Raw genomic sequence first — 25,909 nt, 5'->3', positions numbered from 1 at the left:
TGGGGGGTGTTAGAAGAATTTATTATTTGTACATGTTCAAAATCATGGTAAAAAAAAAATCCTGGAAACAGGATGTAATTATGTGTCAATTCCAGATGCCCAAGGAAAATTCAAATTCAACACAAAGCACACATCACAGCATTATCCGAAGTTTGAGTTATTCAGGGAATTACATTAATTTGTAAGTTCAATTCTCCAAAACCCTTGTCTTTAAGATAATAACTTTATTTCAAATTTATTATAGTATGTCTTCATTATATTTAGCCTTCTATTAATAACAGCACGATGTTGTGGTGTCCTGATTTATTTTTTCCCTTGATTTTATGTGTGCTAATATTTGTATATGTGCATTTTCTACCACATTGCAACAGGCAAGCTTTGGTTCAATTTCTTTGTCCTACACAAAGGAAGATTTTTGAGTGCAGAATCTTAGTCACTAGGTCCTGGGTTGCCATTTTATTTTCCTCTCCTTGGGTGGATTTATTGTAAGGAAATGGGTAAAGGGGAGGGGAGAAAGAGAAGGGATGAGAGGGACGAAGGGAAGAGTTCTCAGCTATGTTGAATCTTGATTCACGACTTTGCCTCCATTCATGGTTGGTGTTCCAGAACTTTTCCTTGAACGCCCTTGTTTTTCTCCAATTTCATGAAGTGATGGCTCTCTGTACATACACACTGAAAAGCAAAATTACATCAATTATTTATTATCATTGTAGACATCAATTTGGCTTCAATAAACACATCAAATTTGATTTTACAATATTCTTCACTCTCTTCACTAGCTCCTCTCCCCAGTGTAAAAATGAGTTTTAACTTAATAACACATTTAGTGGATACAAATGGTCCTCTTCCGGTTCTATCAGTCATAACCTTTTAAGTCTTCATGAACTGAGGTCATAGAGTGGTTTCTGTTCTCTTACAGATAAGGCTTGAGTCTTACCTGTCTGCTAATCTATATAACAGGATTTTCATCTAGAGTTAGAGAAGACATTGTGAGTATAACATTAAAAGGATAGAAATAGATACTTGTATCTTTTAGTCCTTGATCTGCAGTCTAACTTGCATAGGAAAAAAAAATCCTTATTTACATGCTCCTAATCTTTACCCTACTACAAGAACTATGACATTGTTATATCCAACTGAAATATTTACCACCAATTTTCAGGGCATCCTTCATAAGAAATGATAATAGGAGGGAGGACAGAGGAAAACAAACAAACAAACAAAATGCCATTTTCTTGATTGTTTCAGGTTTGAATATGCAACTGTGAGATTTTAGTTCACCTCTATATAAAACAGTTCCTCTCTCCTCTATTGTTTTGTCTGGCTCTAAATTTCAGTAATCTATGAATTATCATGACTATTGCTAGATTACTGCATAGAAAGAATAATAATTTTCAATTCACAGTTATTCTTGTAAGATAGGATTTTCATTCCTTATGTTTTTGTGAAATAAACAAATGTGTACAAGCACATGAAATATTTCACTTCAATATCAGGAATTATTTTTATCCTTGATTTAGGAAATAGTTAAGTACCTCCACTTATTGAACCAACATTACAGTGCTTTGGTAATCTGAAAGCTATTTCTAATCAAATAGCTTCCTCGCTTGGGCTTTGCCCTGGTGCGGGAGACCTGAGCATGGCTATAACCAAAGAGATGCCACATGGTGGTTAAGAGAACCAACTTGGGAACCACACTGCCTGGGTGACATCCTCACTCAGCCGCTCATTAACTATGTCAACTTAGACACACTCTCATAGCTAAAAAACTGCATTTTTATGAGGACTAAATGCCTGTATATAGTAAGCATCCAAAGATGTTTAAGAAAATGAAGGAGCTGATCTCTTCATGAGAATTTTGAATAACAGATTGCAGAGAACAAAGTGGTAATTTTTTTTTTTTTTGGTTAAAGGTATTCTAAATTCAAAACTAGATTAAGAAAGTTAAGATATAAGACATATTCTCTTTAGACTAGTTTAGTGATGCGGAGACAGGTTTTTTCCCCCAACATCTCAGTGGTAGAGCTTCTTAAACGTTAATGTGCTTTTGAATCACCCAGCGATGTTGTTAAAATGCAGATTCTGATACAGAAAGTTTTTGTGGAGTTGAGATTCTACGTTTTTAATAAGCTCCTAGGCGATGCTGATCTTGGTAAATGAAGCCACAGTTTGGGTAGTACAAAATATACATACAAACTATGTTTGCTAAGTATATTGTGCAAAATTATTACACATATTTATTTATATTTATTTTATTTCATTTTTTTACATATATATTTTAAATGAGATTTCAAAGTATTTCAATTATTGCAGTAAATGGCCCCTCCAATATCCCAAAAGACCTTTGGCCTAAGTAACAAATTCGTACAGAGGAAATGAGTTCAGAATGAATTGATGCTGTAATTTTCAGATGATATCAGTAGATAATTTAAGTTTCTGCTTTCTTTTACAAAAGACAGAAGATCCTTATGGAAGATCCTATTGAAATCTTGAAATTCCTCAAGTCTAATGTCTCTTACCTGTATTTCTGTTACGGGCGAAGTGTCAAAATCTCCAAAATTAACCATACATTTATATTTATAAAATATAGCTATTTATTTATAACTGGTAAGTGCACAGGGGAACTCAGAAGTAATGAAGTGGTTCTATTAGAAAGCTATTCATGTGATACCATAAAACAGTTTTCCTTACTCTGCCACCTAGTCAGCTGTGAAAACCAATAGATCCCCAGGCCCGACTACAGAGCGCTAAATCAGAGTCTCAAAGAATGACAAAAATAATCTTTTAAAATATATATAATACTTATATTATATATATTAGAAATATAATATATAACATTAATAAAATTAATAGTATATTGCCCCGCATTGGGTTCTGAGCTGAGAGCTAGGCGTCTGCTTGAGATTCTCTCTCTGCTTCTCCCTCTGCCCCTGCCTCTGGCTCATGCATGCTCTCTAAATAAATAAATAAATAAATAAATAAATAAATAACATCTTAAAATATATATGTGTGTGTGTACGTGTATATATATATATATACACACATACATACACCTGCAAATTTCTTAAACTCCAACTTAGAGATACTTGAAGGATGTTACTTTCCAATTTAAATTAAAGAATATCCTTTTTATATAACTTTTATACTGGAATTTCTTATTTTACTACTTATTTTTTAGTTTCCTTATGTCATGGATTCTTCTCAGGGTGTTTGCTTTTAATTTGTATTTATTTTTATTTATTTTGTGTGTGTGTGTTATTTCTCACTTATACATAAAATACTTCAGTCATGACAATGCAAAATGTTGCCATTATAATTACCACTGCAGATAACTTTTCCAATAACTTAACCCTGCTCTCCATCCTGATAGCAAGTCCCCAAAGAGGATTTTTAAATTGACATCTGAACATTTTCAGTCCTTCAAAAAGAACAAAACTCCTTAGTACCACAGCAGAGTGAGCGATTTGCTCTCCTCCAGGACTACTCGATTACTAACTTTCAGATATTTCTATTAAATGGAGTAATAAAATTCCAGGTTTTGAAAAAACTAGTTCATATATCTTAGTTGGAAAATAAAGAGTAATAAATGGGTTTCCTAGCTCACTGAACCCCCCCTCAATAAATCAAGAAAGTATTTGAATTTCTGTATTTCTGTTAAAAGAAAGAACTGTTTCTTTAAAGAAAGCAAACTTAGGTCAAATCTAGGAATTGCATGCAAATATAAACAAAGAGAGCAAAATCTTTGTCAAACAAATGTTAATTTCTTGGGCTTTAATTTTCATTCTTTATAGGTTTTGGGATGTCAGTATTACTGTCTAACTCAGGAAGCTAAGAAATCAAGGAGTACAAATCTCAATCAAATTTTAGAATGAAAATGTAATTAAAAGAGCATGATCCAGTTAAAAAGCAAAGAAAGAAAGGACAAAACATTTATCTTCAGTAATATAACTTCCTTTGATGGTTGTATTAACCCTCCTTAACTGTGCTATTCTAAATGACACACAATAAAAAGATGACACGAAATACAAGAAGAAAACAGAAGGTGTAAGTGTTCTACAACGTGCATTTTATGTCCAAAATGGAAAACCCAATCACTTTGATGTACAAAATAACCAGTCTAATTTCATAAATAAACTTTTAATCCCTCAAAAAAATCTATTATTTCAGAGTTTTCAAAGCCATTTTATTTTATTTTATTTTATTTTATTTTTTAAGATTTATTTATTTGAGAGAGGCAGAGCACAAGCAGGGGGTAGGGGCAGAGGGAGAGGGAGAAGCAGGCCCCCCACTGAGCAGGGAGCCCAACACGGGGCTCGATCCCATGACCCTGGGATAATGACCTGAGCCAAAGGCTGATGCTTAACCAACTGAGCCACCCAGATACCCCTCAAAACCATGTTAAATTGACTAATTTATTTGATAATTATAATAACCTTGTGAATAAAGTAAGAAATTCTCAGCCGAATTTTTTAAATGTTAAAGAAACTAAGCAACTTCCCTAAGTCAGATGGTGAGTAACGGCAGAGCCAGGATGAGAATGTTGGGCTTCAAAATCCTAGTCAAGAATTCTAATTAAAGCAGAAGAGCAATTCATCAAAAAATGGAACAAATGATTGTCTTATATCAGACAATGTTTAAATTAGATCCATTTATTAATTGAGATTCAAGTTGGCCTTACCTCTACTAAATATTCCTAATGTCATCGGAAAATGGTAATAAAAACGAATGCAGGGTGGCTATTTTTAAAAAGGAAAACAAAAAACAAAAACAAAGTAGCAAGTGTTAGAGAGTATGTGGAGAAACTGAAAACATTGTATGTTGCTGGTGGAGACATAAAATGTATGGCCACTGTGGAAAATGATATGGTGACTCCTCAAAAAATTAAACATAGAATTATCATATAATCCAGAAATTCCACCTCTAGATATATATACCCAAAATAAATGAAAGCAGGGATGTGAACAGATATTTGCACACCTATGGTCAGAGCAGCATTATTTACAATAGTCAAAAGGTGGGAGTGGCAAAAATATCTATCAAGGGATGACTGATAAACAAAATGTGGTATACACATATAATGCAATATTGCTCAGCCTTTATTTTATTTTATTTTATTTTTTAAGATTTTATTTATTTGACAGAGATAGAGACAGCCAGCGAGAGACGGAACACAAGCAGGGGGAGTGGGAGAGGAAGAAGCAGGCTCCTAGTGGAAGAGCCTGATGTGGGGCTCAATCCCATAACGCCGGGGATGACGCCCTGAGCCGAAGGCAGACGCTTAACCGCTGTGCCACCCAGGCGCCCCTCAGCCTTTAAAAAGTAAGGAAATTCTGACACAAGCATGCACCTTGAAAACATCAGGCTAAGTGAAATAAGCTAGACACAAAAGGACAAATATTTTATAATTCCATTTATGTGGGATACCTAAAGTAGTCAAATTCATAAAGACAGAAAGGAGAAGAGTGGTTACCTGAGGCTGGGGGAAGGGAGAAAGATACAATGTGTAAAAGCACAAGGTGAATGTAATGGTACTGAAATGTACACTTACAATGGTTAAAATGTTAAATTTTATGTTGTGTATATTTTACACAGCATAATTAATAATTTCACATTTTTTAAAAAAAATCACAGACACACAAATACTGAGTGTAAGCTGTAAACAAAGAAATGACTATTAAAGCCAGAAATGTCTTATTTGCATAAAAGAGCCAACAATTCCCTAATAGTCAAAAATATTAGTCTTGGTACTATGGTAAAGATGGAGAGAATTGAGATATAACTGAGGGGGTATAGAGTTGGTAAGAAGATAGGAAAATCTGATGAGAATATTCTAGGAATGCACTGCCTAATATAATATCTATTTTGCCATATGTGATCACAGAGCACTTAAAATGTGCTTAGTTCAATTCAGATGTGCTGTAAGTATAAAACACTAAATTTAAAGGCCACACAAAAAGAACAGTATCTCACCAGTAATGAATTAACTAGTTACATATTAAATAGATAATATTTTGGATATATTGGGCTGAATATATTATTAAAATTTGTCATGTTTGTTTTATTTTTTAAATGTAAATATCAGAACAATTTAAATTACGCATGTAGCTCATATGATATTTCTATCAGACAGCTCTTAGAAGAGTTTGTTGTTGTCTGGAAGAGAAGTGTCCTGACTGGAGCTAAAGCTGTAAATTACTGAACGATAGGAGGCCAGTGGAGAAAATTGTCTGACGGGACTCATCCTGATGCTCATATGTAGACTTGGGAGATGCAGAGTATCTTAGAAGCCTTTGGTAGGATGGAACTGGTTCACAAAAACATTTATTGGCCCTTTTGACTTGGCTTAAATAACATTGTATCACTTTCATCCTAAAATGGCCTTTCCAAGTTCTTGTCTCTCCTCCAATGTCAATTACTCTTTTGCGAATATCCAAAGCTGAATTGCTACAAGCATTGATTTGTTCGTTGATTCTATAAACAGGTGCACATTTAGATTTGTGCCAGGCACTCTGCTAGATTCCATAGCAACTGCGAGAGATGACCACTTGATTTCTGCCATCATGGAGCTCAAGGCTAAGAAGGGGAGCACAGATGTGCACACAAATCACAGGGTGTTCAGAGCCAGAGTAGAGAGGTGAATGGAAATGAGTACAGAACAACAGCTATTCGATGCTAATTTAGCCTTGAAGGGTGCACAGGATTTAGAGAGATGGATAGGCTACCGAAAGGGAGTGAAGCAATGAAGTGCAGGTTATATAAGAAAAGCAGGGACTGGTTGGAGAATGGGGTAAAATAGAAAAGTAGGAAGGGATAAGCCCAGCAGGGCTAACTTGTGTCAGACTTCCTGAGTTCCAAGCTGGAAATTTTAAAGCATGATCCTGATGTCTATCAGCCTCAATTTGATAGGGAACGAAGAGTTAAAAAAATATGTCCATCAAGTACAGGAGTGTATAGAGAAAATCTATTTATTCAATCTCATTATCTAGAAAAATGTCTAACTATGTTTGCATGACATGAATACAGCCAGTCAGATTAGTCAGGAAGAATCGGTCAAACTGAATCTCACTGCACGGATCCTATAACGAATGGTTGGCAGCCTCGGAAACTTTGATGAGTTCTGATAACTTGCAAACACAATTGGAATTTCTTAGACACAGACCTAGTTTGAGGCAGCGTTACATGTGAAATCTGCTGTTTATCTACTATACATAGTATCTGATATACTCCAAGTACCATAATTCTGACTACAACTGAAAGGTGGGGTTCACTTGGTTAAGCTAACTAACATGTGGAGAAGAGTCATCCTTTCGTTTTGTGGGGAGCTTCATGTAGCACTGAAGAAGACTAAACAAACAACAAATGGTAAATCAAGAATTACTAATCCCAAATAGGAGCATCACATATACTTTCCAGTAAAAATCAATCACAATTTTATACAGCTACTAGTACTAGACTTTGGAATTCTGGTATTAATTTCCAATCATATACTAAGCAATTGTGGGAAACCTTTAGGAAGCATATCTAGGAGGGGCGCCTCGGTGGCGCAGTCGTTAAGCGTCTGCCTTTGGCTCAGGGCGTGATCCCAGCGTTCTGGGATTGAGCCCCGCATCAGGCTCCTCTGCTGGGAGCCTGCTTCTTCCTCTCCCACTCCCCCTGCTTGTGTTCCCTCTCTCGCTGGCTGTCTCTATCTCTGTCAACTAAATAAATAAAATCTTAAAAAAAAAAAAAAAAAAGAAGCATATCTAGGAAACTGCCTAGGTTCTGAACTCCAAATAGTTACATAAATTCTACAAGCTCCCAACTCGTGCTTCTCAAATCAGCCCCATACTATGCAAGATTACGTTTTTCTCTTCCTGATAATCAGGTCCTTATTAATAATTACAATGACCTCAGATCTTTTAATTTGCATTATTTCAAAGTACAATAATTTTTAAGGGGGGGGGAGTTTTCCATCACTTTCTATTACAATAAGCTATTATTTCATTAGGAACAGATTTATTTTGCTCTAGGAGGCTTTACGTTAAAAAAAAAAATCTCTTTGTTTTTGAATATTTTCTTCCTGTGTCCTCTTGTGTGCATTTGGCCCACTTCAGCTAGGAGAGCAGTTTGATATTCCAGTTCTTATGATGAGGAGTAATTTCCAGACTGGGAATAAAGTGAAACAAACAAACAAAAAATCTAACTCCCTGTATTTCTTGTTCTCCCAGCTCCCCAATCACCTTTCTCAGAAACTCAGATTCAGTGCCACGGCCCACTTAACAACTGGAAACAAGTTCTCTGATTTAGGCAATTTGTGATGTTGCAATCTCACCGTGTCTCATCTGAGACCCTGGGGACTACTTTTGCGATACAGATTTTATTTATAGTGGACATGATTTAATGGCTACCACCTGGCATAGAACTGATTTCCAATTGTGTTTCTAATTTCACTTTACCCTATTTTCCCAACAAAGTTTCACTATCTAAATATCAAGAATGTTCAGCGTCCTGATGATACAATGGTTCATCAACAACATTGTTGCTCTTTCACCTGGCACTTCTGGGTGGTTCTTGATCACATTCCTTGTCCTCTTTCCTCTTTAAAGCACACACACAAAAAAATAATTACTCTTTTTTATCCCACAGGATGTTTTTGAGATAAATATCATTATTTCTCTAACACGTGTGGTATCATAATGGTTTTGGGTAAGTGGTTAAAGGAGACAACGTTCTGAAAAGGGAAGCATTTCTGTTTGGTTCTTTCTTCAAATCAGTTTTCTATGTTCTCTCTATTTTGATATATGTTTCAATTTATTTCTCTTCTTCCCCTTCTCATCACCCTCCCCCTTTCTCTTCTCCTCCTTCTGGATGTTTCCTTTTATTCATGTTTTGATTTTCTTGATCCATAGTACACTGGAACAGAAGGATTCACTGCAGCTTTCAGGGTAAAAATGAGGTAGAGAGATTTGATGAGAGAATATTCTTCCTCATGTGCAGACACAATGACACATGAAAGTTTCTAATAGCATAGCCCACATCGTGTATTAAGACCTAGCATTCACTAGAAATCCCCCGTTCAACCCTTTAATGTGAGCAGAACACACCCGTATGACAGATACTAGTCACATTGTGACTGGGCATAGTGAAGGCTGTCATTTTCACGGCCACCTGAGATGCACTGGCTATATTTCTATAGAAAGCCCTGCAGTTCTGATATCACAAATAAAATGCTTCACTTGGTCGTGCCAAGACCATAAGCTACCAACTTTAGAATAAGCTATGGTATTTGCTCTATTTATCTTTTGCTTTATTTTTAAATACAAGATTGTGTCGTTAGAAAAGAGAGAGACCGAATATATACCACTGAGCATTGAAATCTTGTCAAAAATAAAACACATCTTCTCTTTGTAAGATTATGGTATAGGTCTTTCCTGGACAGGCTTTCCAGCTACCATTTTTCTATTATATTCTTGTTGCTGGTACCTTTGTTGCACATGCAATTATCAGAAGATGCAAGTATTCTTTGCCATTATACTAGCTCAGAATCCCTGTTTGCAACTTTGAGCATTCAATAAATTCATTTATTTTAGTTATAAATTGCTCTTGGAAAACAAACCAAAATAATGCCTTTCTTAAAAATATGAAAAAAAAGTGGAATCCCGGAAGTTGCTATTATTTATAAATCAGACAACTGTCATAACCCAGGTGCAGGTACCATCCAGTGGGCACTCACCTCCTAAGTAGTCAGCGTCCTCATAATCATGGCTCTTGTTAATTGAGCTCTTACTATTTATCTGTACTTTATATACACTTTGGTTATTTTAAATGATGCAAAAGATAGACACTTTTATTGGTCCCTTTTGCAACTAAGGAAACCGAAGAACAAAAAGGGTCGTTTGTTAGAAGTAGTGCAGGGCACTACAGGGCAGAAGCAGCATTAAACTTCATGTGTGATTAACTCTAGGGTTCCTGCTCATAGTCAAATAGTTCAATGTGTCTGGAAAAAGAAACAAACAACATAAAACGTCATTGACTGGTCTCAAGTCAAAATCTCGATCCCAAACCTCATGGAGGTCCTCAGCATTTCCTGGAACCCTCCTACATTACTCTTGCCAATTTCCTCTCGCATTCTTCTTAAGGGGCCATTCCATACTTTCTCCTTCCTCCTCAAACCCTCCTCAGACTTAGCTTATAGGCCAGTCTTCTTTCTTTTCTTGTCTTTCTCTCCTCCCTCTCCTTCTCTCTCCTTCCTGTTTTCCTCCTTTCTTCTCTTCCTTTTTTTTTTTTTAAATCAGTAAATCACCTTGCTTCGTATTTCACTTAGAAAAGAGCAGCCGAGGAGGAGGTTTTTATATTTCCACCGTGAAAATGACCTGCCTGCATACATCTGCTCACACATGTTCTGGTGCTTGGACTCTTCCCACGCCTGTCTAAATTTTGCCCTCCACTTGCCACTTCCGTGTGTGATCCCACCCGCTTTGGTCAGTGTTATTCGGTGACCATCTCTCCTGTAATGCCAAATCTTACTTCTTCCCAGTTGTTCCCTTCAGTCTACAAATATGCCTTAATAGCTTTAAACAAACAAGCAATCCCACTATGTAACTACCATGTTTCTCTCCAGCTGACTCCCCACTTCTCTACCCCTTTTATAGCATAACTTCTCAAAAGTGTGATTTCATATTACTTTCTTCTTTTCTTTACCTCCTGTGATAACTTGAATCCACTCCAATTAGATTTATTCCCTGCTACACCACTGAAATCACTCTTGTCACTATTGACTGTATGATATAGACCCATTGGTCAATTCTCTAGCAGCTTATTGGATCCCCTGGCAGACTTTGATAGAGATAACAGCTCTGGTCATAGTTTTACCTTTTCCTAAATCTAGGGACCTGGTGAGTTATTTAACCTCTCTTAAACTCAGTTTCCTCATGTTTAAAATTGGGATGATAATCTTATCCTGCATACTCCTGAAGTGTTAGTGACTACTAAATGATACTCTGGGGAGGGAAACACGTTAACAACAACGAGCCACACCAATGGTATATAAAACAATACCATTGCCACTAATTATTATTTATGTAAGTGCTGGATTCCTGAAAATCATTTAAAAGGTGAGTGTTCTTATGATTATGGGGAGAACTAGGTGTAAACCTTTGATTGTTAGCATTGCTCTGTATATAACTGCTGGATTCCTGAGTGTTCTAATGATTATGGGGAGAACTGGGTGTAAACCTTTGATTGTCAGCATTGCTCTGTAAGGGAGATTGGAAAACCTGTGTGGACGGCAATTGTAGTTGTTGCTGAAGAATTCTGTTTTCCAAATGCAGGCAATGCGACTTCAGTTTCTGATAAAGTTCATAAATGGCACGCTATAAAGAACCCCCATCTTATATCAGTTTCCATCAAAGAAGAATGAAATACGACCAATCTTTTGATTGCTACCAATTTAATTGAATTTTCCTTGGCCCTCTGTAATTTCTAAGAAGTGGAAAGGTTAGATTGCTCTGTTAGTTAATGTACCATTAAAGATATTTAATTGTCTTAATCGCAGATCATGGAAGGGTGTGAGCAATTAACATGAGGCAATTTCACACTTTAATTAATGTCACAAGGAATCCCTTTGGAACTGTAGAAGAATTTTAAGTGCTGGTTCAGAAGCACTGTATTGCCAAAGGAATGTACCCAGTATGCTGTAAATATTTATTATAAAGAGTTAAGAGACACTGTGAACACAAAGATCTACATCTTCATTTAGAAGGAGATCAGATGTATGTGTGCAGGAGAGGGAGAGATATGGCAGAAGGATGTGGCAGGGGGAGGTAGGAGGGTTTCATTAAAGACTAAATTCCAAGCCAGGAAAATGCTGCTTTGAACGAGTTATACTGGTTTGGGGGAAGAAGGTGTCACAGGCTGGCAGAGATCCAAAACTCAAAGATGGAGAGAGAGGGAGAGAGAGAGAATTGCAGTTATTCGCTATAATTAAAACAATCAGGGATATCAGTGGTAGGTATTTTTTTGCTCTGTTTTTGTCTTTCAGTATGGTTGGGTCCAAAAGAGGATTCTGGGAAACAAACCATTTAGTTTTCTTTCCAGTCAATTGAAATAAAAATATCAAAATCAATTTGCCATTAGTATCCTCCCAATTAGAGCTCTAAAACATTAGGACTCTTGATTTGTTCAGTTCTTTGGTATCTCACTATATGATTTTTGAAGAGATTATTTTCTCTCCAAATTTTGATTTTCATTGTCTCAAATCCCTTAGTGAATACCACACCTCACAGCATTTCTCCAGGACATAACCCAATAACACAACGTCCAGTTTCCAAGGGAAAATGAAAAATGCACTTTGGATTGATCTGACAGATTTGGGTTATCCAACTTTCTTACAAAGTCTTATCTTCATATTATTCCTATGAAACAGATGACATTTATAATCAACTTCATCTCCAGAGATTACTGAGGGCAAAGAGAGAACATTATTTTCTCAGAATTACTTAGCAAATCATTGGCAAAACTTTTATCAGAAGAATTAGACATTTATTTATCCTTGATTAATTGATTTGTATGAGGTTACTTCTTCTCAATGTCAATTTAGTGCGATAATTGGTGTTAGCTCCTACTCCATATAATATTTAACTCAGCACTAGAATACAGCCATCTTAATAGCAGTAGGAAATGGCAAAATGTAACGTGTTTAATATATGCAATTTCATGGTGTCAGAGTGACAATTTACTCTATGTTAGAGTAGGCTTAGTCCAATATTGATCACAATAATCTGAATAAGTTTAAATAATTGCCTATGGCCAGACCTGATCAAAATAAGCCTAGAATCACCCAATTCAGTTTCGAACACTAAGTCTTAGGCCTGGTTGCCATCATAATCACTTGGACAATAAAACCAGAACACTCTGGAGATCTGGCCTGAGAATTTGTAGCCCCAAATAGTTCGGAGACTGATGTTTGGTAAACACCGCTCAATGTTATACGGCTGGCATTTAAATCCGATTCCACTAGCTTAAATCAAGACTTACAACAAGAAAAATGGATAATTTATACCTTGTGTGAGTGTATGTGTGTGTGTGTCTTGTCTCCCCACTGGGAAACATATAGGTGGAAATTAGCAAATGTTACTTGTTTAGAGTTTAATATTTCTGTAGCAATGACTCTCAACTGATATTTACTAATTTTACTGTAGAAGCATATTTCTCCCCCCAGGATTAAGTTCTTGAAGCTTAAGTCTTTGGAAAGTGCACACATTCTTTTCAGGAGGAAGGAACTAGATTCTGAATACCCAACCACCTGCAGGAGCTGAGTAATGAGCTTCTTGGAGGAGGGAGGAGAAAAGGAGGAGACTGTATCTTGTTCTTTGTCGAAGAGTATTTGGCTGCTGTATCTAAAGCTAAAGGGGGAGGTTACCACCAAGACAATTTAAATCTGGGGGAGTTACTTATCTGTGGTGTGAACAATGCTCTGAAAGGGCAAAACTGGGAATCATGAATCCTGTGCTGTTGTCTTAAATTCCAGGGGAGGGGACCCATGTAAGTAAAGGTTGACATGCAAGTGTACATAGTAATGGGTTTAAATATCAAGTCCATCCATCTGTCTGAATAGATGGCCTTGCAACCCTTCATTAACACCACCTGTGTTCTAAACCCAGGATGGAAAGTGAGACCGGGATGGGAACGGGGCTGGTGGGTAATTATTATCTTATAATCAGTGCAGGACTTAAAGATCCTGGAACTGGCAGAGTTTAATTTTGGGAATCCCGACATTCAAAATTATATCATCATCAAGACTGGGGAAAAGACAGAGCTATTTGAAAAACAAAACAAACCTTCTCTGGCTTTCCCCCTGTAAGTGGTCAATTCCCTGCCCCTGGGAAGGGGGACATTTACAGTCCACAGTCAGTACTGGACTCTGTTGGTAACACTACAGTGGTGGGTTTACAGGTTTATAAAAACTCCTTTAAAAACTAAAGATAACTGACAACCTTTCCAGTTAGCCAGCAATATGGCCAACCTCTTATAAAGCCATCATTTTCTTTCTTTTCTGAAAGTGTCTTCTAGTTATGTGCTTTATAATTGTCCTATGGAAAAAATATTACCTAATACTTTCTTTACAATGAGTATGGCTAGAATGTTTTTCATCCTAGTCCTTTTAGAAAAGTTACAAATCATCCATTATGGGAATAGCTCATAAAACTGTACTTTATTCATTTAATAATTCAATAAAGGAAATGTGTTTAGAATCATCTTATTTATAAATCCTAAGGTAGGCTACATGAAGAAACATGATTTTACAATAAAGTGCTTATAAAGAATGCACAGAATGTCACTGTCAAAGAACTTTAGGAATTATCTGCTCCATGTTTTTCTTTTGCAGAGTAGGAAATGAAGCCTGTTAAAATTCGTCAAAAAAGAAGTGATGTCTTCTTAATCCTTTCTTGCCTAGTTTTAACATGGCATTCCCATAACTATCTTATCTGATTACCTACCACTATGGATTTATCTTGTCATATCATATACACCTGTCTCCATTTTGCATGGTTTAGAGCTAGCTTACTACTCAAGTTGTATCATGGTATAACATGTCTGCTTTGCTCTCACTGACTTTTCCAATTATTAGCATATCCACAGGCTTACTTCAGATTGAAGGGCAATATAGGGTAGGGGGTAGCTGTATAGGCTTTGGCAGCAGGCTACCTAAACTGCAATCCCAGTTCTGTATTTATCTAGTCCTGTGACTGGCCAGGGCGTGCGTACTTACTTAATTACTTTAAGTATTGGTCTCTTCATCTGTAAGATGAAGGTGATAACATAAGGCTGCTGTGAGGTTTAATGAAGGTAACATAGGCAACCTGCCTAGTAAACAGTAAACTGTATATAGATGCAGTAAGACTAGTAATAGTAATAGTAGTAGTGGTAGCATGAGTAGTTTTGGGGATCCTAGCGAGGAGAAAGAAGTTCTTGCTGCATGGCAGAATAATGCCTAATAAAACCTCAAGTGCATATATCTTTGATACTAATAGCGATTATATAATTACATCATTTGATAACATAAAGCATAGCTACATGGAGAATCACTGGGAATTTGTTCATATTTTTGCATTATAATAATGGTATCGAAGTGCAAACAAGGTGTGGGAGAACTGAGGAATTTCATGGGTCTGTTAACAATATAAGAACATGAAGTTCTCCATGAATCTGAAAAGGCTTTTATTTCTAAGGAGTGACCAAGCATATGCTAGATTTAAAAAGGAGAGAAGCATATAGGAGACATGTATTCAAAAGCATTTGCTAGGGTCTTATGCTATGTTGAGGTTACATTTCAGACTTCAGACTGTAAGCAGTTTCACTAGTCTTCACAGAGATTAAGCGCGTGCTTGAGTCAGAATGCCTTGGCTTGGATTCTGCCTCTGCCACTTACAAGCTGCTTGACATGGGACAAATTACTCAATGTCTCTGTGCTTCATTTTCCACATTTGTCAAATGGGGATAATATTAGAATCCACTTCATAGAAATGGAATGAAAAATAAAAGGGGATAACTGAGACATGTTTAGCACAATACCTGTATGGAGTAAGCATTTATAGAACTGTTAACTAATTTGTTCAAAAAAGTGAACCTTGTTCTCAAAGACAAAAGGCAAAGACATTTCTATGGAATTAAAAGGTCTTTGTTCTGAAACAATTGCATTCTTGCTTTCATCTTTGGAAGTGATTTTTATCATATCCCATATACTCCAACACCTAAGCTTTCATTGCCACCATCTGAAGAGACCTCGGAAACAAATCCAAGTATTAGTGAATCTGATTTAGAATGGACTTTGTTTTCCCCCTTAGAGCAAAAGGAAAATCATTCTAAAACATCAATAAATAAGAAAAAATAAAAACAAAACAATGAACCAAACACTATCAATAAGAAAATTAGGAAATCAGGGCTGTTCTAAAGTTAAGATGATGGCAGGTTGAAGCAGAGGCTCTTCTGTCCCAGTCCCATTCTGCTATTCTCTCAAAAGAACAGGACGTTTATTTGGCATGTAGCCATCCAGCAGAAACATTACCTTCTTAGGCTTCCCTGCACCTAAGTGAGACCACCTGACTGGCTTGCAGTCCCTGGGATTTAAGTGTGCTATGGCGGCTAATGGGGAGCTTCTTGAAGAGAACGCTGGCACAGGGTTTGCTTCTGTCTTTCTCATCCCTTCTTCCTCCCTCTGACTGGAATGAGGATTCTGGTTGGATCATGGGGGTAAGAGTAGAACCAGGGTCATTGTGTGGTTGTGTTGGTAGTGCAGGGAGCACTTGTACAACACGCTAGGGAGAGCGGCACTCAGATGGACATAGCTGAGGTCCCTAACAACTGGGGAGCCACAGAACAGGCCCTGGATGGCAGGTTTCTTGATTTGGTTGGTGAGAATAAAACTTTGTCTGATTAAGCTGCTCTTAACATGGGTTTCGTATTGGACATAACCAAATCTAATTCTAAAGTAAACAATTAGGAATGTCTAGTGGTCCCTTCCTACATTTGTACTGAAATGCAGCAATAAATATAGAATTGAGGCAGCCCTGGGACTAAGAATGTAGTCAATGAATCCATTACTCTGGGAAATGTGTACATGGTCACACAGTCTGAAGAAGCTTGACTAGCCAAAGTGCAGACAGCAGTCATGATTAGGAGGGTAGGTTAGAGATGTGTTTTCCTCTTTTGGGGGGATCAGTGTGAAAAGTATTTCCATAAAAACACCGAACAAAACATGTGGATTTTTCCTTTCCTGTATACTTTCCTGAATTTTCCAAAAATTGTTAATGCGCATGTGCTACTTTTGTTTCAACCACAACAAAATCTATTTAAATGTGCAAATAAAAATGATGCAACAGAGAGGATGTAGGTAGGGGAATGGGTGGGATAGATAAAGGGGATTAAGAGTACATTGATCCTGATGAGCACTGAGAAATGTATAGAATTGTTGAATCATTATATTGTACCGCTGGAATGAACATAACGTGTATATTATATTTATGTATAACATATAATGTTAATTACGCTCCAATAACAAATGATGCAAAAGTGTTAACAGTTTATTCACACTGCACCTGGAGTGTTTTTGTCTGCTTGATCTCCACCTCTCATCTCTAATGCTCTGAACCTGGCCTCTCCTTAAAATTACATTTAAATAATCAACTTTTCAATATCTTTTTTTTTTTTTTTGGTGGAAGTGATAGGTCTTTCCTTAAATCCCAATATCATTTCCAGCAACATGAAATACATCACTTTTTACGTTATACTGTTGCCATTAATACGCATATCTCGTATCTCTAAGAATATTATAAGGTTATCTGCAGCATATAGAATTCTTCTTTGCCTTCATACTTACCTATTCATTTGTTCACTTGTGTGTTCACTTATTAATTGACAACAGATTATTGAATGTCTCTTTATGATATGCAAGATAATATACAAGCAACAAGGATATATGAGGAAAAAATAAACCTTGTTCTGCACATTCAAAAAACGATCAAGCCATGGAGAAGAGGAGACAGTGTGGCAAACAGGTAAATTTAATACAATGTGATCAGTTCTAGGGGAGAGGATTGTATACAATGATAAGGTGACAGAATATTTAATTCTACTTGAAGACAGTCAGGCCCCCACAGAAGTAGTGACTCTTGGATTCGTTCGTTACAAAGACTAATCGGCATATTCAGGCATGTGAGTGGATGGACATTGTGGGGAGAGGAGGGCCAAAGAACTACATGTGTCCCCAAATAATGAAAATAGATTACAAGAGGAAAGTTCGGCTTTGCGTGGTTAAAAGCACAGGGTGTGAAGGCAGTTTTGAAAGGCACTCAGAGCTTCGAATGTCACATTTCCCCCAAGTGCTTCCTACACAGTGTTGACTGACAAATGTTTGTTGACTGACTGTTTGTTTCTGTAGTGTGCAGCAGGCGCTGTGACACTACACTGGTGGACCTGACATGCCTTGTAGATATTTAGGGGACAGAAAACCTGGCTCTGTCACAGAATTGTCATGTGCTGCCTCCATCGCCTCATTTCCACAGACAAGGAAGCTGAACTAATCTTTTAAGTGATTATAATGTGACTTTCAGAAATGAAGGTTATCAGTAAATGTCTCGGTTATTGCTATTTTCTTAGCCAGTCTTAAAGAGCTTGAATGAATACAGCAAAAGTGGTTACCCCAATGGTATATTCTCATCTTCTATAAGGAACAAGTCGTCCAAAAGGGGTTTCCTTAGCATAAAATTATTTATTCCACCAATCAACCTTAAATAAGTGAACACTGTATTAAATGATCATGAGAGGGGAGGTTATAGGCTGGATTGAGAAGGATAAAATTGAGAAGGATAAATATTTATTGATCACAGTAAATAGCATACTATTTTCTTTCCTTAGAAAATACAAAGAAAAATTAATACACCATATTGTTAGATTTGCTCACAAAGATGTATAGATTAGGATATAAACATATCTCTAAAGGCTTTTTGCAATCTTTAAAGCACTATAATAGCATGATTGGCTTTTCAAGAGTGTAGCTTGAGGAATTAAATTATTGTGTTCAACTAGAGAAGGAAATTACATTCCAACTGGTAACAAGCACTATTTTTCTACTTTCAGGAATTTTCTAACTTCTGTATTCAAGCAGTTGTTTTAATACGTGCTAAGTATTTGTAATAGAATTTTTTTTTTTGGGTCTCTTTAAGGAAGAGGTACTACTCTGTTTTCTGAAACTTTGTTTTGCTCTGTTGCACTCTAAGTAAACCCCACCAAGCAAGGGACAAGGAGCAAAACAGGCATCAACACACAGAAATCAGGGCCTAAAAATAAAAGAAGTTCATTTCATACCTTCAATAGGTTTTGGTACAAAATGTGATGAGGGCTTGGTTTTCTTCACTCTGTTTCCCTTCATAATTTGACCTTCTTTATTGAGTCCCAGAAACCATGCTCGGCCTGATTCTTGCTGACGGTACAGTGTGGAAGAATAAATCACATAGTAGTTTTCAAATACAGATTCCTTAAATTTGCATTCTGGAGTGAAAACATCCTGAAAAAAAAAAAAAAGAAAATATAAAAGAGAGAAAGGATTTAAACGTGAACTGGCAAATGCTTAAATGCAATGAACTTGAAATATAGGTCCTGTATTAAGAACAAAACAGAGGCAATTGCACACAGTTTCCATGGCACTTGGTTACAAAGATTCATCAAAATCAAGAAGCAAGATTTCCTTGCTAAACAAACCTTACTTCACAGAACACAACCATTAGGCTTGAATCACTTATCGGGCTAACATTACTCAAGGCTGTGCCCAGGTTTGGTCCCAGTAAAATATTTTGTAAATTTAAGAGATTGACCACTACACATTTTAGTGGCCCTTATCATGTAAAGTGTATCCCTGGGAATCAAAATCAAACACAACCACAGCACACACAGGCTCACCGATGTTTTTGAAGGGACCAGCTTATATGTACATGGATCTGTTATGCAGTCAAAGTTTGTTCCATAAAATCACAGGTATATCACCTCTTTGCCTACTGTCAGTAACTTTTCATTTAATCTCTTCTAACATTTTTTAAACTTAATAATCAAAATTTCAGATAACACACCCAAGGATAAGTAGTAGAAAAAATATTACTACTACATTGTGTGGTCTTCAATGAAACATAGAATAAGAGTTTTAATTCAAGAAGGAACCTTAAAAATCCTCTACTTCAACCTCATCGTTGGTAAGTAAGATAACCAAAAGGTTATCTGATCAATTCAAGTTACGCACACACACACACTACACACATGACGGCATCAGTGCCAGAACTCACATTTCATGCTTCACAATCACTGCCTCTCAAGATCACCTTTCCTGCCTGAGTCTTGCTTACTGACTTATAATGAGATTTTATAATCAATACAATGAAATCAAATCCTAACATGTCAAATGGACAAAATATATTTCATGGAACGAAGAAATACCTTCCCTTCTAAGATAAGCAGAAGAAAAACAAATGTGATGACATCTTCTTCGACTACATGTAAATAAGAATTCTATATTTGAAACACATTCAGAATTGTCACTGCTGTCTTCACGATGTACTGGAAAAATTTCTTCCTCGTAACTTTTATGTGTAAGGCTCCAATGGTTTAACGCATTACACCTGCAGTTAAGTTACTGAGGAATATGCGGGACTAACGCTGGGTGAAAACATGTCCTTCTAGGTGATACTCACAGACTAGTCCCCCGGATTCATTTGCAGGAAGCTCAGTGATGCATCGATGGGTGTTGGTGAAAGCCTTCAGTGATAAAAAGACACTGCTTAAGAGGCTCTCTTGGTTTTAAATGGTTCTAAAATTATAGAGCAAGAAAATGAGACTGAAATGATGGGAAGGGGAATGGAAAGGCGATTGTGAACATTATACACACACATATATATAATACAGATGGTATATGTTATTGTTATATATTGATAATAAGTATATACGTATCTATCTATACTATATTTATAATAACAATATAATGCCATAGGACACTCTCAATTTTAAGTAAATCTAGTGGCTAAAGAATCAGAAAAATAAAAGACTCTGCAGTATGACTTCATATCCGCTCTGAAGGGTGTAATAAAAAAATGGATCATAAAAAGTCCTGGTGAGGCTATGAAGAAACTATCACCCTCCTATATTGTTGGTGGGAATGCGAATAATACAGCAGCTGTGGAGAACAGTTTGGTGGTTCTGCAAAATGTTAAACATACAATTACCCTAGGAGCCAGCCATTGTACTTCTAGGTATGTACCTAGGAGAACTGGACATTCGTATCTGCACAGAAACAGGTCCACAGATGTCCACAGCACATTATTCATCATGTGGAAACAATTCATACATCAATGAGTGCATGGATAAATAGGATGTGGCCCATACGCACAATGGAATATTATTCAGCCACAAAAAAGAACAGAGGACTGACCCATGTGACCACCTAAATGAACCTCAAAACATTACGCCAAGTGGAAGAAGCCAGACACCCCAGACCATATGTTGTAGGATTCTCTTTATACGAAATGTCCAGAAGAGGCAAATCCAGAAACAAAAACTAGATTAGTGGCTGCCGAGAGCTGGGGGTCAGGTAAGTAAGGAGCGACTACTTTTTTTTTTTTTTTTGGAGAGATAAAAGTATCCTGAGATTAGATAGTAGTGATATTTGTACAACCTTGGGAAAAAAGCAACACTGAAACATACACTTTAAAAACATGAAATTTATGGTATGTGAATTTTATCTCAATAAAAAAAGAAAGAATCAGAGAAACAAAGTGACTAGAGAAAACGAAGAAAAAATAAAACTATTGTATATTCCTTGTCTGGCAACACAGAAGTAAGTGATGGGCCTATGGGGCTCTTCTGTAACCTTGTCTCAACATAATCAGGACAAAGTTTAATCACTGCCATGTAGAGGAAACAAAGTGATTCAGATTTAATTTATAAGATACTTTTAAATTCTGGTTTTCTTGCAGGACTTAGAAAACGCTAAAATTTACTGTTGATTTTACTAGCTATATATTTTTTTACTATATATTTACTAGCTATATTTTTTTTAAAAAACAGACTAATCAAAATAATTTCACAGGTTTTGTTTCTAGACCTAGCTCAGTACTAGTCAACCCTAGATACTAAGGGACTCTTGAAAGTTTCATGACTAAATTATACATAAGGAAGGAAGATATATGGGACAAGGAATTGTATACATATATCATCATATGTTGACACAACCTTTTTATTTAGAAGTATACTTCACAGACATGAAAACTCAGAGATAGATAAAATCTGCTTGGTGATAGTTTGGTGACTTTAACAAAGTAACTGAAGGGGCCCCCCCAAGGTGGCTCAGTCTGTTAAGGGCCAGACTCTTGATTTCAGCTCAGGTCATGAAGTCAGGTCTGAGATGAAGCCCCATATCCAGCTCAGTGCTGGGCATCGAGCCTGCTTAAGATTCTCTCTCTCCCTCTGGGCGTGAGCTTGTGCACCCCCCGCCCCTCTCAAACCAAACAAAAACAAAGTAACATAACTGCTCTGAGAGTCATAGGAAGTTACAGGGAGATCCAGGCCCTGAGCTAGACCATGAGCTCCTGGCTGTTGGTTCAATACTTTTTGCAATGCCATACATTGCTTTCTACTGCATAACCAAGGCTGCATTTGATGCCAAGCTGCCAGTTTGAGACGAGCCATCATAAAACCCACTTCCATCAAAGATAATTACTACATTTTCTTTTATATATGAGAAAAATAACACTTTTACTTAGCAAATAATGAGCTCTGAGGTCTCTATTGAGTTTCACAATTGTTTAAAGTCTGCTCTTGAAACAGCAAAAATCCAGGATATCAGGAAGGGACATGAGCCAGGAATAGCATTAGGCAGGGACTGGGTCTTGAACTTCTGACCTGGCAAGGTGGACCCCAGACAGAGCACCCAGATTCTAATTGGAAATGAAAAGTCAAGTGAAGTATTCCATTTAACCTCAATCCAAGGGGGTTTTGCAGAGTCAGAATTCGGAAATGAGGCAACAAATACCTGGCTAGGGCAAAACATTTCAGGTGGAAAAAAATGTCAGACGCTGAGTACAGGCACTTCTGTGGGGACAAAGACAGCCTTGTAGAAATGGTGAGAGAAACGTTATGAACACTGAGCAAATTTGGACAATCATTCTAAGTGCAACCTTTCCACTATTTACATAGTTTCAATACAAATACAAAGGTGGACATCAAAGAATTTACAATATAGTTGCTATTATCCCTCTTTTTGTGTAAATGAGAAATGAAATGTCTTATACTTAGAGTAAAAAAATCAGTTTTGCTCCTGGGTCCGTACCTAGTAGCAAGTGATTAAACTTCTTTGGATTTCACATGTGCAACTATAAATTGAGTTAAGAAAAGTAATATGAAGGACATGGAAACAGGTTGTAAACTTTTAAAATTTACAAAAACTACAACTCATTATTCTTCTTAATTTTTTACTTATTGCAAGAAAAATGCATTCAATCATGTAACTAGACACTCAATTTTGTGTTTTTGTCATAGAAGTTTGCATCCACTCCAGTATCCAGGAACCTGTTACTGGTTAAGTGTTGCCCTACATAGATTGTTCCCATTATAGCTGAAACAAATTACACATACACACATGCTTTAAAAAAAAATTATCTAAAGCTTTCAGCAAACATCTGGGCAATCACATATATTCAGAAGAGGATATGAGGTTAAAAAAAAGTGTGTTTGGAATGACAATAAATCTAGTGCGTAATTGAGACAAGCAGAATAAAGCCAAAAGTGATAAAACCCTAGACTACCCTAATCCAGTGCAGAGAATGAAAGCAGAGTAAATAACAAGTGTAATAAGAAGGATGTGTTCTATCTTTGAAAGACTAACCAGTAGTCATATTGCATCTCATGAAGTGTGTTTATATCTATTATCCCAAGCAATCAGTTCATTGTAGCTACACAGCCACGCTTGTAGAACTATTTGTTGATGAAACAAACATCTCCACATGTACATTATGTATGCAGATATGTGAAATGCTGTTTACTTTTCACACTGATTACTCTAGAATCTTTCCAAATCTTAAAGAAAATAAGTTAAAAAAATCTTTTCAAATGTTAAGTTTATTCAGCTTGATCTGACCTGGATTTCAGTGGAATATGAACATGACCCTTGATAGGGTTCCGAAATTACTTTGGAGAACTCACTTTCTCAGCAGCATTTGCGACAGAAAACAAATTTTTTTGTTCTAGTGTTGTACAAGTCATTATGTGACCAATTATTTTTCACGTTTCAAATACTTTCTCACCCTGCCTTGTCCTGGAAAGTTAACAACACCCAGCGGTTCCAACCAGATGACAAGGAAAGCTGGAATACTACTTGAGCTCAGGATATACTTGCAAAATGTATGCTTCCCAACTTAACTAGGAATACATGACTTGTATAATCCTGTATAGTTAATATAAATGGAGCCTAATTACAATTTACCTTCATCCTGTTCTTTGCAGATCTCAATTTCCTCCTGACTGCTCTAGGTACAATATTCCATGGGATGAATGCACAATGAATGAATGAACACTCACTGCACTGCAGCCACTGGTCTCCTTGCTGTTTCTCAAAAACAAGCATAACCATTTCAAGTCCCTCACAATTGAGATCCTCGGTTCTTGAAAATGTCTTCATGTAACACAGTTTGGTCTCATTTCATTCAGGTCACTGCTCAAATCTGACTATCTCAGAGAGCTTCCCTGACTACCTTACATAATTTAGCACCTCCTCCTCACTTTCTAATCCTTTACCTTGCTTTTTTTTTCTCCATAAGTTAACATTAGTTGGCATATTACATATGAATTAAGCTCTATGAAGGTAAGCACCATGATTGTTAATTTCCCTCATATTCCATGTATTCCATAGTTGTTGGAATTAAAAAAAAATCTACTCTGAGTCAAAATAATTTGATGAAAAAGCTTCAAGAAACTTGGATTTTTATTCCTATATATCTATAATCTGTTCAAATTGGGAAGATCACTTTCTGTCTTAGGTCACTTGATCCCCTAAGTGTAAACGAGAACTTTGTTGAACTAGGCAATCTCAAATGCCCCTTTTGACTTGAACTTTCCATAGCCTTATCATTCATATTCAATAGTTAAATAATTTCTTGAAATTAAGGAGTCCATATAAGATATAGTTATTTTAAAAAAAACAGTGCTTACTTACTAAAACTTGTGGTAATATATTGTTTATTAGGAAAACAAAATAGAAAATGTAATCAGAGTAAACAAACTTTGCTATTATATAAGTAGTTATGACGACTCTACGGTAGGTAGAAATTACTGACTTTTCAAACATATGCTAGACACAAGGGCCTTCTCATTTTGATTTTTTTCCTTTCCAGTTAAAAAATAAAATCTTTTTCATGTACAAAAGCACCTCCCCTGTTTACTGCATTACCTTTTTATTGGGTTGTATATAAGGAAGAAAGAAACAAAAACTTTGATGATTCTTGCCACACGATTTATGTCCAAAACTCCAGAGATAGAGAGTCCCTTCGGGTATAACCTTTGAATATTTGGATGTGAAGCTTCTGGTTTGCTGACTTCCTTAATGGCTTTTAGATGTTCCGAATTTGAGAATCCTTGGTATATTAGCAGTTGTTCTGTCAACTGTGTTGCCAGACATAATAATATTAAGTCAAGCAGGAGAACTTTTGTTTCCCATCCTGACAAGAGGCAAAAAATGCTAAAATACGTTATCTCAAGCGAAGCATTTTTTAAAAAACGGAGTTGCTTTGACTAGAACAAATCTAATTTTATAACTTAAAAAAAACCTCAGCAGATATGGAATCTTTATCTATATACTTTTGGGATAATTTTTTACTGGAAAACTACTGAGATAATTTCTCTAAAAATAAAGCTGTTTTGTTAACACATTCCTTGCAATATCTTACAGGACAACAAGGTAAATTTAAATCATCATAAAATAATGAAAACTTTGGTATATTGGAAACAATTTTGGAGGTAGACAGACATAAAGATTCAAATTCCCAATTTTTCAACTTGGACAAGTTATTAATTTCTCTGAAGCTCAGTTGTATTATCTATAAGTTAATACCAATCATATCTTCACTATAAGGTTGAATCAATAAGACAATAAAGGTGTGCCTAACACGGTACTTGGCATATCACTCACTTTACTGCTAGTTACACTTCTTAGGTTATATCTGATATCACAAACAAGAAGGGTTAGCCTGAGCAGCAGGTTGAGAAAAGTCACTCTACTTACAGAATTCAAAAAATGTGTTTTCCCTGTAATAGGCTAATCAAGGCAATGCTGCTTAAGGCTCAATTTGGCCATTATTAACAGAGGAACCAGATAAATCTATTTCTCTTTTTCTGATAG

The 25,909-nt window shown here is 36.4% G+C and overlaps 1 protein-coding gene across 2 annotated transcripts in view; it reads right to left on the bottom strand.

Moving 5' to 3' along the window:
• Positions 1 to 436: 436 nt before the first annotated feature.
• Positions 437 to 25,909, bottom strand: part of FGF12 (fibroblast growth factor 12) — a 250,011-nt gene continuing 224,538 nt past the window's right edge. For both annotated transcript variants that reach the window (XM_040621447.1, XM_008705152.2), the window contains exons 4-5: positions 18,844 to 19,042; positions 437 to 672 (exon numbers count right to left, since the gene is read on the bottom strand). In XM_040621447.1, the coding sequence (XP_040477381.1) occupies positions 554 to 672; positions 18,844 to 19,042 (318 nt within the window). In that variant the 3' untranslated portion in view covers positions 437 to 553. The remainder of the gene's footprint in view (positions 673 to 18,843; positions 19,043 to 25,909) is intronic.

This window comes from Ursus maritimus, unplaced genomic scaffold, assembly GCF_017311325.1.
Source record: "Ursus maritimus isolate PB19 unplaced genomic scaffold, ASM1731132v1 scaffold_4, whole genome shotgun sequence".
NCBI lineage: Eukaryota > Metazoa > Chordata > Mammalia > Carnivora > Ursidae > Ursus > Ursus maritimus.
Note: the sequence above shows the minus strand (reverse complement) of the source record. Positions and strands in the feature narration are given on the sequence as shown.